This window comes from Colossoma macropomum, unplaced genomic scaffold, assembly GCF_904425465.1.
Source record: "Colossoma macropomum unplaced genomic scaffold, Colossoma_macropomum, whole genome shotgun sequence".
Lineage (NCBI taxonomy): Eukaryota > Metazoa > Chordata > Actinopteri > Characiformes > Serrasalmidae > Colossoma > Colossoma macropomum.
Genome location: NW_023494784.1, coordinates 26743025 through 26756217, shown reverse-complemented (window position 1 = coordinate 26756217; position 13193 = coordinate 26743025). Strand labels below are relative to the sequence as shown.

The window sequence follows — 13193 nt, the reverse complement described above, 5'->3', positions numbered from 1 at the left end:
TTTTTGTGTGTATCCTTGTATGTGTTGGGGGGCCCATCTTCCTCAATTCACACCACTGCGAGCAAGTATTTCTTTACAGCTAAACTGCCGTGGGAGGAAAAATACATGCTGGCTGCAGGATGTTGTAATGCATTTAGAAAGTTCCCATCATGCTGAGATCTACAGGAAATTAACCTTGCCCTATCTGCTCGACCTAGACCTTCACATTTGTCTTCAGGAGGCTCCAAACTGAGTTCAGTACAGCCAGGCTTTCCCCAGTCTATTAGACTTTAGACTTGATATATTGATTGTTCCTGCAACGGCTCTAATTGGAGGGGCCTGTATCAGTCGGCAACCCTTATGTGCACACCTTTTCAAGGGCAGGGGAGTGGAGTGACCCTGGACTTTTAAAGCCAGAAATACATCCCCCATACTAAGACCTTACATGAAACGCAGGGACCTTCAGACTCAGGGCGAACACATAGTAAGACAACTGGGTGCATTAAAGAAACAATTTATTTTTTATGCCACTGAAAGTCATTTCCTTTTTAAAATGTCTAGGGGCTAGGTTAGTAAAAACTCTTGTTGTAAACCCAAGTTGCTTCACATGATTTTACTGAACTGACCGTAAAAACAGGGACCTTACAAAGGTGATAAGCAAACATCAGTTAACAACTAATAAATGTTATGAGATCAGTAAATGAGTAAACTATTTAGAATTATTTTCAAAGACCAGAAGAGGTGACTCACAATGCTGAGTATCTATCCATTGCTGACTGGACGTCTCGACGGTATACTGTGCGCAAGATCACCATGATTGGGTCGAACTCCTTCTCCCACACCTCCGCTGCAGAAATACATCACATATGAATCCCATGCAACACAAGAACTAGAATATTTTAGTATTAATTACAGAGGTTGCTGGTTACAAAGCGTTCATCATGGTAGTTTGCCCTCATATGAAAAACATACACAACCTGTATAGACTTGAGTGGTAAGAATGGCTATATGGTGTCCCATATAAACACATGCATCAACAGAAAGAAAGAAAGAAAGAAAGAAACGCGCACACACACACACACACACACACACACACACACACACACACACACACACACACACCCCTCACATTCTGAGCTTTAAATAGCCTGTTGCTAACACAAATAACCTTATAATCTAAACCTATTCTGCTACTATTCATCCACATTTTATAACAAGGAAAGTTGAAGGTAATGATTCAAATACACATGAACAGTAAGAGCAGAAGTGGCACCTATGTATAACTGCCATAACTGGACAGCCACACTGGTTTCAGCTATGACACAATACTGCCATCATGTGGTGGAGAAGAGTAAAGTATAGGCTTAAAATCATGACTCGGCACAATTCATAACAATGTTGTTTATATTGATGTCCTCCTTACTATTCTTAAGATAGGTTTCTGTCCATTTACTTGTAATGACATGTAATGTACAGACGGTATATCACTAGTGATGGTTAATTGATTCGGGCCAATATCAAAAAGAACAAACTCGATTTAATCCTGTGAGGCTGAAGTACCACGCTCACATCATGTCATATCATGTTGTTAGCTGTGTATTTATTCCTGGGGTAGTACAATGTTTGCGTAGTTTAGATGAGCATCTAAGTAAAGTGCTTTAATTAAAAATAGCTTGTTTTAAAGCACAGTAGCTTTTGAAAAAAAGGATACTGCATTGTATCAGCTAATACTCAAGGTTTCAAATCCGTATTGGGAAAAAAACTGGAATCATGCTCTCTCTAAATGGCTAACCTACTGCATCATTTGAACCGTGTACTGATATGCTAATACTGAGAAGGTTGTTTATTGGTAGAGAGTTTTCTTTCAGCACACAAAGAATTTATAATAATTACAGTAAGAAATGGCAACTGACCAGTTGCTAAACTCACATTTATGGAAAAAAAAAGAAAAGAACATTTTTTAATTTTATTGCATGGTAAATTTAAACTAAGTATGACACTCTATGGATACTCATGCATACTCTTATAGGGCAACAGCAGACATAGCTCACCTTTAGGTGTGTACATGCCCTGCTGCATGGAACCCCCAGGCTCAAACACAGGAGCTTTAAAGTCAGCCACAGCTGAAAGCATCTCCTCAAAGCTACAGCTGCCAGGAACAATGCCACTCTTAGGATTAGGGTTCTCTGGAATCTGGAATATGTGTTAAGGAACAGCTTAAAAATATTATTAATAAAATATTCATATTTTACCTATTTTTCAACTGCAAGTGATAGAATCTAATTTGAAGAACTGGACAAATAATGTATGACAAACAATTATAATGTTGGTAGAAACACAGACTTGTACAGAGCAAATACAAGTACAGTGTGGAAACAACAAAAAACAAACTCATTCACAGAGGCAAATTAACAAAAAGAAAATGTATGACTGCTATTATCGGTTTAGAGAACAGGATCAGTAAAGGATACAAGATCAAGAAGTGAGCTGTGTGTGCGGTCATTCATACACAGCTGGGACACCATCTCTGCCCGTAAAATCTCATCATCAGTCATGCCTGAAAGAGAAAAAAAGAGAAACAGGTAAACAACACACTGTCTTAAGTACACAGTAACCAAAACAGTCCATTTTATTCTAAGGAACAGAGAGAAGTTAGAAAATGGTAATATAAAAGATATATTAACATTAAAAAATAAAACATTAGAAAAATGTAGGATATGGGCCCTTTTAGTAGTACCAACCCATGTGTATGCGGAGGCTGCACAATATGACGAGGAAAGTGAGAGCCCCCTCTAGCATTGGCCTCTCCTGCTCCGCATCCAGTACTGTGTTCTGGTGCTGCGACGCCATCGTCAACAAGTCCACTACTTTAAATCTGACCCATTGACAGAAGAAAGAATATGATATATTTCAATGGAATTAATAATTTCATTTCAATTTTAACAGCAAGAAGTTACACTGTAATAAACACAAAGTGTATGACTAATAAATCCAAGTGGACCTATTAACAGGTTATGAGAATTTGTGGTAACTACAGAGCAATAAAGTATCAGACATACCTCTCAAACACTGAAGAAATAAAGTAGTCTGGATCTAGTCGTGATGCGCACACCTGAAAAACATTCAAAGGACTCCATCTGACCATTTCCACTGAACTGATACATGCCTGTGAACAAAGCCTTAAGAGCAAACAAGAACTATATTCAAATTAATGGAGGAGAACATTTAATAAATGCCTTAAGCACAGCTCAAAGGTAGGAGCAGGATGTGGATTTGTGCAGCATATCTAGATGCAGAACATATAAAGAACAGTATGAATATTAGCAAGTATAAAATAGAGCAATACCTGTAGCAGGAAAATGTCTGGGTCAATCATAGAGTTGCAGAAGTGAGACTGGACGTACGTCATAGCCTGCCCTTTTATCTGTAGTCCATTCCTCACCCACATATTACTGTGGATCTCAGACAGACAAGCCTATAAGAGATGCGCGCACACACACACAAAATTAGTTAATGGACATAACATTACATTATACAATGCAGTTCTGTACGTTACTGTACAAGACAACTGCAGTTTACCATACTTCAACACTCTCCATCATAGTGTCATAGTGATCTGTGCTGTGCATTTACAAACACTGCAATGCATTTATTGACACTGTTGAATACCCTGGGCTTACTTCAATACTTAATAGGTCAGTTTCCAAGACCCAGACATACTAAGCTGACCACGCAGAACTAGCATCAACAAAGGGCGATTAGGACTCATTTTCATGTTGAAATCGCAATTTGAAAGAGCACAATTTTCTAATTGCAGGAGCAGCAACAACATTGCCTTAGGTTTTAACTTAATAACATAGAGCTTGTGAAGTGCCTGATGAGACAGACCAATCAGAAGCGACCAAACATCTTAAGTTAACATAGCTAGCATAACAAAATCTAACAATTGTGGAAATAATAGTGAATTAAAACATGAGGGTGGCACATGTTTATATGACAAAAAGTTAAAAAAGTCCATGAAATGAGTGATGTGTCCTTTGCTTTATTGTGTTAGAGTATCTTTGAGGGTTAGTATTTAATATTGACAAAATATCCTTGTTAGGAATATGACAATCAAATTCATTTTGTGTTTGGCATGTTAGGGCCCTAAGCCTAAACTAAAAAGAATACAACAACTCAATCCAAGACAAGGCTTAATTCATGTTCAGGAAACCAGACCTTATCATGCAAATATGCTCAAAATGACTGTATAATGGTAATACAGCCAACAAGTTTCAAGTTTTTCCAGCTCTATCACCTGAATTAACTCGTGTGCTATTCATGACCTGAGCAGGTGTACTTAAGATAGACAAATGTGGCCTTTTTCCTGTTGTTGCTTACAGCATCACCTCTTTTGCATAAGCCTGATCTGCTGATAGAGTGAGAAGCTAGGGACCGATAATATCAGCATAACACTAAGATTCAAAGTCAGACATGCTAAATATCCTTAGAACAGCATATGCTATACAAAAGTGTGAGTGTGTGAGAGTGCACAGGCCCTACTGAGTATCTCCTCCTGAGGTAAACTCATTTGGAGTTCTACAGATGAGGAGCTAGTTACCTGTATTTGGAGAGGATGCACCATGATCTTCATCAGCATTTCCTGGTCAGGAAGCAGACTATCCAAGTCTAGCCCCTGACACTTCACCGCCTGGACCAATTCAAGAATATAGATCAGATAAGATTTTATAAGAGCACAAAAATATCTCTATCCAGGTGTGAGTGAATAGAAATTACAGCCAAATAAAACACCTGACCTTTAAACTGACTAGTCACTCTTCAGTACCTGATCACTTTAAAAATGGTCTTCACCTCACATAATTTAAATGGCTGTCCTGTGATTACTGTCATTCTTATCATTGGTTATATGCAAATGTTACACATTAAGATTAGTTACCTTGCTGAGGAACATGGCATAGTAGCGGTGCAAGGGCAAATGAAATGTTACTTGATTGGGAGCAGGCTGTTGGAAAGAGAGTAAACAAGAGGATCAACACTGCTAAACTGTGCACAAATAAACAGATAAAAAGTCAATGGGATTAATACGTATTGCAATGCGAATTTAAAACAGCACTAAATGACTGTACCTCATCAACAAAACCAATGGCGTCAAACCAGATCTGTAAAGTCTCCAGGCAATACCGCACCACTGTCTTAGTGTACTCCTGTGTTTCCTGTCAATATTAAATCCAAGCATTCATCCGTCACACCAACACCTAAAACACTCAACAACTCATTTGCTTTGGTCATCACTTGCTTTTAACAACGAACGCTATAACTGCAGTACATGCGACACCTGTGCATTGTAATGGCAAGTCATTTAGCATTTGCTGCCTTTTTTCCAGAGGGCAGAACCAAAATGAAGTAAGGCTAACATTTTGCTTTTTTTTTTTAATTAGACTACACACATGGTGGCTGATCAGGATCTTACTTTCACTTTGCAGTGTGTAAGCAGCCCCCACATAGGCTGAGCACAGGCCTCCAGTTCAGCAGCGAAAGCTGCGTAGTAGGTCTGAGACTCAAACTCTACATGCTCATTCAACTCCCTCTTGTTCAAGTTCATCCCTGAAAAACAAATGAAAAAGATAAAAGAAGGAAAAAAGATTACAATATTTTCTAATGCTCTGCAGTTTTAATACTACAGATTCAGTGGCAATCTAAAGCAATACAAATATTACAGATGTGACAATTAAGAGGATAACCCTGATCTGAGGGGGGTGGGGGACCTCGCATATGTAATATTTTTGGCTTTACGCTGGTAAGACATCTCACAAAAACTCAACCTCAGCCAAGAATACTAAAATAATAAGACGCCAAAAACCATGTACTCTTCTTGCAACACACCATACATACCACTTTTGAATTACCTGTGAAGATGAAACTTCTATAGTGCTGATGCTGCAGTGAAACTGACCTTGAAAGAAGGAGACAAAGCTCATCCAGAGCATGAGCAGGGAGTGATCCTCCAGGAAGCGCTTGGCTACGCTTTGGTGAGAGAGAATATTAATAAAGTCGCTAACTAAAGGCCAGTAGGTGTTGTTCTTCAGCAGAGCTTCCCCACAGTTCACCACCACATGACGATTATTCTCTTCATCTAAAATGACAAACACAAAATTATGCATAACACAAAAATAGTACTCACTGACTGACCACAGTACTCACTGACTGACCCCCTAGTTGCTGCTGTTACAGTTTTTAATTAACTAATTAATTATTTACTTAGTTATTTAACAGAATTCAACTGGTTCTTATACTGGTGGATTAAGACTGGCTGCACCGCAGCATATTTACCTTGCAGCTCACTCTTAATAAGGCAGCTTTCCATCATGTACAGCAGCACAGTGACCATGATGTCCAGCAGCTGGCACTCCTCAGTAACATGACGCGCCAACTCTTCATTACTGAACAGCTGCACACTGATGTGCACAATTCGGTTGGACATTGTGTCTGACTCATGGCTCTTCATCAGAGTCTTCATGATGAACGCATAGTGCTGAACAAATGTTTTAGTGAAGGTGATCTGAAGGGCAGAAGGGCAAAAAAAATAAATGAGTAAATAAATCAAATCAAATCAAACTGGCAACACAATATATAAACAATTTACTCTGTTAATTTTACGTAATTTGTATGCTTCACAATGAACTGTACCCTTGACATGCACTTGTAATATTAAACAACGAAACTGAAGAGATCAATAACAATTTGCAAAAGAAGCTTAGTTTGCTGAGCGCATTAGTACGAAATTCATACCTTATAGTCTTGATCTGGTAGCATGTTGAGTAAAAAAGTGACCATCTTCTGTGGAAACTCATATTTAATAGTCCAAAACAATAACTCTTCTAAAAAACATTTATGTTTCAGAGTATCCATTATGGATGGATCTAAAAGAAGGGGAAAAACAAGAGCATCAGTGTTCTCCTCTCCATTTGTGTTAGTAAATAATAAAAAAAGAAAGAAACACAGAGTTCAAGTTATTTACCTTTGGTACTACTGCTCAGCTTTACCCTCTTTCTCTGGCCCAAACACTGCCCTCCATCCTGATCCTCCTGTTTAAGAAAGAATAAGAGGTGTCTTGCATTTCCTTATGGTTAACATTATGCCTTTAAATAAATACAAGAACTCTTAAAAGGCTTCGTTTCATAAAGAGCAGACAAAGCACATTCCAAACAAGACACATTTCATTACTTTTATGAATGAGGAAACTGGCAGCTGCTGATGCGAAGAACATTTGGTCTCTTTTCTTACCTCTTTGTTTTCCTCATCTGGGCTAGCTGCTGCAGCAGCTCCTAAAACATAAATAAAAGAAAAAAAAAAAAGAACAGGATACCAATAAGTTAAGGATAAGACTTGATTTTTGAATAAATCAGAAGGAGAGGACGACTCATGATCAGCTGTCTTTTGGATCACAAGAACTCCACACTATGTACATTCACTTTTTTGAATTCTACAAATTCTACACCTTTGTTAAACAACAGCAGCCTCTGACACACTAATCTCACAAGATCAGATGTGATCTTGTAACGAGAATACACTTCTGGAGAACACTGGTTACAATTTTAGTAGTGGATGGCTTGAGATGTTCTAAGTGCACAGACAGGAAGAAACTGGGGGCAGGTTTTAGTGGGAAATCTTGCCCCCAAATTCCTCCTGTTGGTGCGCTTTTCACATCACAAGTATGATCAATAACAAGTGAAGCAATATCTTAATAGTTAATGTGACAGTGGCGGCAAATGTAGTAGCCAATTCTTTACGCATCGCATTTACAATGAATAGCACTAAAAACATTCAACTTTTGCCACTTCTCCAGTCCCTTGTTCAGTGGTGTTCCTATACTAACACATCTACAATCCCACTCATGTTTACGCCAAATTGCCCCGCATTTGTCTCCAGACGTGCATTCTTGTTATAAAACATGTAGTCTGTCCCTATGAGACTACAGACACACCTATACCTTTAAAATGCAAGCCTCAGATAAGCCAGCCATGAAATTAAGTCCTTCAATAAAGGCACTGAAGAAAAAGTGTTACCCAGCAAGCTCAGCGCTCCAGCTCCAGCAAGTGAGTCTGCTGCCCCAGGCCCTGCACCTGCTGACCCCTTCTCCTCCACAGACACTAAGCCTGAATTCTTCAGTGCTAACAGGTACTTCTCATAACTTCTCTTTGCATACACATTCTCCTCCTGGCCTGTGAGTGAGAGGAAATGTGAAATTGTTATAGACAATGATACATTTCAAAAGCAAGAATAATTTCTAATTTCTCACAAAAATAGAGAAACCATGCAGCAATGACTATCTGAAAGGGAAAAGAAACCAATTTCTTAGGTCAACAGCAACAGTAAAATAATAAATTACCTGCAAATTCTCTTTTCAAATCTTACAGAAATTTAAACTTTTTGGGTGTATGCAAGGCTGGGATGGACCAAACAGCATTTTGTTAGCTATACTGGCTGATGCCAATTCCAACCAGGGACATGGGATAGGATGCTGCGATACTTCTGATGTCAAACATTGTTTAAAGTCACACAACATAGCTGTAATATCACATTTTTATTCCCAAATTACTCCAAGTAAAATGATTGTTATACCAATTAAAGCAGCAATTTAACAGCTGGACCCATTTTAACGTAAAACAATATGACAAAGGCACAGGGCTGTGCAACTGACTCAAGACTTACTAAGATTTACTTTCACAAGTAAATGCTTTCTGGCACAACAGCCTGTTCCTTTTCTTATTCAAAATATTTGAAGCAGCCCTAAACAATCTTTCACTGCCCACACTTGTACAAGGCACAGAGAGGCAGGCTCGAGCAGCTTTGGCAAGAGAAAAGTGGCCCTTATTGCTCTGCCAGTAATTCAGAGCCTGAGCACTCCACTGGATTGGTGCCTCAGAATTGTAGTTAAGCACTAGAAATGAGATCAGATTGTCACTTTCATGGTCCTCTGTGCTTTCCTCAATATTACAGTATACATGCTGGATGAGCAATCTACTTGTGATCTGCACAGTTTGGTGGCTTATTGTCGGTGCTGTGTTATCAGTTTTTGCTTCTGATACACACTGTCCTTCTTTGGATGACAAACTCATGCGTCGCATCTGGTGAGTGGTCTTTACTTTGCCCCATATATAACATTAGTTTGTGCAAACTTTGCAAATACTATTGGCTTGGTTAGAGTCAGATATTGTGAAAAACTGCCAGCCTGGCTCACATATTTTGCAACATTGATCGGCTCACAGTATCGTATAAATTACAGAAACATCGGCCTAACGGCAATCGCATATTTAGGCCAAAAATCCTCTGATGCTGAACTCTAACTGATTGGTCCTCTCATCCTTAACACAGGGTATGGTTATACACCACTGTAATTGAAAATGCGCTTCCATTATTCATTACGAAATATTCGGATAGTGAAGATCTATGTGAAAGTGCACCTCAGCTGCTCACTGGAAGATCTACGAAAGTGCATTTTGTGTCCACTTGGACATACCTACCCACGCTCAGTTCTTTAAAGGTCTGCTGATTGGTTAAAATCTTTGTAAGAACAGTGCGCATAGCTCCACCCATCTTAGTGAGTTCTTCTAAGAAAGATATCTGAGGCTCCAGCTGCTGTAGGACCTTCTGTAGATCCCTATCTGTGGCTGACTCTGGAAACACAGCATAAACAAATGGTTGGGTTACAAAGAAGTTAGACATTTCTATACGTGGGATAATTAACAGAGGCCAAGCATGTAACATATGTAGCAGAACATGTTTTATTTATTTAAAATATTTTGAGTCTGTTTGGGAGAATAATTTTACAGATGTGCAACACTACCTGGCCCAGTGCTGATAAAGCTAATCAAGTACCAACTTGAGAGTGAGTTTTAATGAGCTGTTATCTACTGTACCGATGCTAAGTGAAGGCTACATATTTTCAGGCAGTCTTTTTTCTTCCCTGGTAATGGTCTGCCAGCACTGTATTACAGGTGTATAACACACAGCACAAAGAAGGACTCAATTTGCCCTCTTGTGGTCATTAACTGTATGTTCACATAACAAATGTTAAATCAAATCAGTTACCATGACATCTCGCAATTAACCGCGTGGAAAATGACCAGGTTCAAAAGCAGGCCTGGCAGACTTGGCAGGCTTGGTTTGTACAATGTCTCACCTGGCTCTGTGTAGCCATCTCTCAGGTACTGTATTATGCTGATGATGAAACGAGGAAGAACCATCTCAGACATGAGCAGTAGATCGTGAGGAACCAATGGAACATTCTCCCCTGTTTTTAACCGATGCCGTCTGCAAAACCTGTCAGATAAAAGTTTCAGAACACATTCCATGAATGTGGTATAATATTGACAACATGTTATTTTACTGTGCAGGATACAAACCACACTTCACACAGCATGTGGGTACAATTATGACTTAGGAGCCAAGAAATTCAGTGAGCAAAAAAGTTGCTTAACACTCCAAAAAATGTGATCCAAATAACAGAATTAGGCCTAGGATAATCCTTAAAACGTTAAATGAGAAGATCAAGAAACATAACGCAGAAACATGATGCCCTAACGTTTCCTAACCAATCTATATTTTTACTCCATTACACATCTCATCTCACAAAAGCCATACAATCAAATACAGTTTACACTGCCAAAATGTTTTGAAAGCTGATCTAGAAGGAAAAAACATGGATCTACTACAAGTGCTCATAACTGAAAAGCCCTGCCCTAAACTAATAGAGTATCTGACATACAGCTAATACAAGATGAAAATTATAGTTCTGACATAAATCCATCTAGCTGTCCTATGTGAAAAGATACATATGTTCTACCACTACACTGAAAACTGATGCAGTATTAAAAATTGTCAAGTTACACTGTTACACCTTATAGATCTGTAGAACAAATCAGTACAGAAAAAACTGGTGGTCTCTTAGGTCTAATAAACTCAACTTTGGCTGAAAGGATGTTCAATATTACCAACAACTGTCAATCACTGTCACAGTATAGACCTCAATGAATGCAAAACACTGCAGCATGCAAATAAGCACAAATCAGCCACTTCTGTTGTGTGCTGAGAGAGCACAGTTATGTTGCTAACAAACACAGATTACAGAGCAATTAAGCTGCACTGCTGTTAAGCATGCCATATTAAAATGTGTTCCACCATATTAAAGATGTAGTAAGACTTTATATGACATTAATCTACATTAGCTAAGGTCAATATCTCTCAAAGCTCTTCTGCCCCACTTTGTGAAAATGTGTTATATGTCTCCTTTATCAGCTGACTGGCTACTTGCAAGTGGCAACACAGACAATGTTTGAAAGTCGTGCAGCGGTTACAGTCTGTGGTCTCCTGGAAGTGTGCAATATACTTAACTGTTTGCAATTTGGATTCATGATAAAGCAGATCTGACATCTCTAACAGACCAAGATATAATGCGCGCACAAAAATAAGCATCAATCTTGAACGGATATGCAATACAAACTAATATGAATATTTCAAGCTTATGACTAAACAATTCTGTTTCAATGTATGTAGTCTTCATCTTGCATATCTTGGATGTCTTACAATTAAGAACCAACAAACAAAAACTTCATGAACTGAACTGGACTCATTATACTTGATGCAATTATCTACCACCTGAGGCGTGGTGCTCATATCACTTCTCCCTGAGAAGAGCAGGTATACAGAGTCAGGATAACGAAAATAATGAAAGTGAAAGCGCACAACACCTGAGAGAAACCTGAACTTTAAATTAATAATTCTGTATATATAAGCGATAAATAAGAATGACATTTAGGAACAACACATCTTCATTCATAAACCGCAGTATAATTACTGTCAGCAGGATTTTTCCTCCTCATAAATGATCTTACCTTTAGACAAACCCGTTTCCTGGTGCCTCACAGAGAAGCATGTCAAGTCCACAAATGAGAGACGTTCTAAATACATTCGGCAACAAACCAGCAACAAACCAGCTACAGCTGAGCAACAATAAAATAAACATGAACTAACGTTATTGGTTTTGTCCGCGAATGAAATGTACAGCTAAGTGTGAAGAACAGTTTCTTGTGCGAAAAGAAATAGGTAAGACCTGTCACTGACCCTCTCGTTGGGTTAAAAATAACCCAGACTTTGACACTCAGTAAGACAGCAGCTAGCTGAATCCCCGTGCTAAAAGGCTAGCTTGGCTACGTTAGCGAGCAGGCAGCGCTGCAAAGCTCAGCTAGGTTCGCTAGCTAGCTTAGCGTCCCAGTGTTACTGTAACACAGATGAAGCTTCGAGTTAAGTAAATGTTTCGTTTCAGCGCTTGTGACACACATTTAGCCAAGTACAGCTGCCCAACTGTCACACAACAAAGACGACATATTGGCTAGTAATTTACCCTTGGTTAATGACAGAAAAATAGTAGCTACAAGCTAAGCTAGCTAGTTAGCGAGCTTAGCTTGTACCAAGCAATCTACTTACCCACTTTCTCGCATGACATTACTGTCTCCACAATCGCAGGCCCCACCGGCCTGACTCCTAAACATGTTAAAATCATGGCCCGTGTGATCCCCGTTGTTAAAACACTCCGCACACAGTGACATACAAGGGGAAATGCCACAGGTCCGACATCGGTAGGCTACAAAATTAGCAGTCCAGACTAAGCCACAGAGAGTAGCGTTATCGTAGGAGCGGACGGTCTTGCAGAACTCCTCGAACCCGTCCCCTCCTGCCAGCAGATATTTACACCAGTCAAGGGCCTCAGTGTCCGCCGCTGGCTTCTCTGGATTAAGAACATTATCCAGCAATTCCTGAAGTTGCCGGAGTCCAGAGCTGTTGTCAGTCCGATTGAGGTCCGCCTTTAGATGAGCGGCTGTGGCTTTCTTGTCCCGGCGCAGCAGCGACGCCGCCATCGTTCACTCTGAATTGTTGTCCAGAATTTATTTTTGTTGTCTTGTTGCTATGTTCTCGCCTTTTCTCGCGACACGCCACGATGTTATGGAGCGCCTTGGCCAGCAGCGCTGCTAGGTAAGCTGGCAGCGGTAGATGTTGCTTATCTGACCGGAGCACGCAGATCAGACGACTATTTCTGAACGAATGTATGTTAATGTTATTTAACAACACGTGTAGTAAAACGTAATCTATGACATCAAGTTCTGAGAAATGATTTAAGTTATTTAAGCGTTTTTGCCTCACATATGTTTAACACT

At 39.4% G+C, this 13193-nt stretch overlaps 1 protein-coding gene across 4 annotated transcripts in view; it reads right to left on the bottom strand.

The window, feature by feature from the left end:
• ubr3 (ubiquitin protein ligase E3 component n-recognin 3) overlaps positions 1 to 13019 on the bottom strand; it is a 53266-nt gene extending 40247 nt beyond the window's left edge. For 2 of the 4 annotated variants that reach the window (XM_036566125.1, XM_036566133.1), the window contains exons 1-19: positions 12466 to 13017; positions 10163 to 10302; positions 9504 to 9656; positions 8046 to 8201; positions 7264 to 7304; positions 6998 to 7064; positions 6769 to 6899; positions 6310 to 6538; positions 5933 to 6112; positions 5450 to 5583; positions 5106 to 5192; positions 4916 to 4981; positions 4580 to 4669; positions 3326 to 3454; positions 3039 to 3091; positions 2721 to 2854; positions 2451 to 2536; positions 2031 to 2172; positions 730 to 826 (exon numbers count right to left, since the gene is read on the bottom strand). In XM_036566125.1, coding sequence (XP_036422018.1) covers positions 730 to 826; positions 2031 to 2172; positions 2451 to 2536; positions 2721 to 2854; positions 3039 to 3091; positions 3326 to 3454; positions 4580 to 4669; positions 4916 to 4981; positions 5106 to 5192; positions 5450 to 5583; positions 5933 to 6112; positions 6310 to 6538; positions 6769 to 6899; positions 6998 to 7064; positions 7264 to 7304; positions 8046 to 8201; positions 9504 to 9656; positions 10163 to 10302; positions 12466 to 12896 — 2546 coding nt within the window. In that variant the 5' untranslated portion in view covers positions 12897 to 13017. Of the gene's footprint in view, positions 1 to 729; positions 827 to 2030; positions 2173 to 2450; positions 2537 to 2720; positions 2855 to 3038; positions 3092 to 3325; positions 3455 to 4579; positions 4670 to 4915; positions 4982 to 5105; positions 5193 to 5449; positions 5584 to 5932; positions 6113 to 6309; positions 6539 to 6768; positions 6900 to 6997; positions 7065 to 7263; positions 7305 to 8045; positions 8202 to 9503; positions 9657 to 10162; positions 10303 to 12465 lie in introns of all 4 variants that reach the window. The other 2 variants (XM_036566108.1, XM_036566116.1) reach the window with 2 other exon arrangements.
• Between the last annotated feature and the right edge of the window lie 174 nt (positions 13020 to 13193).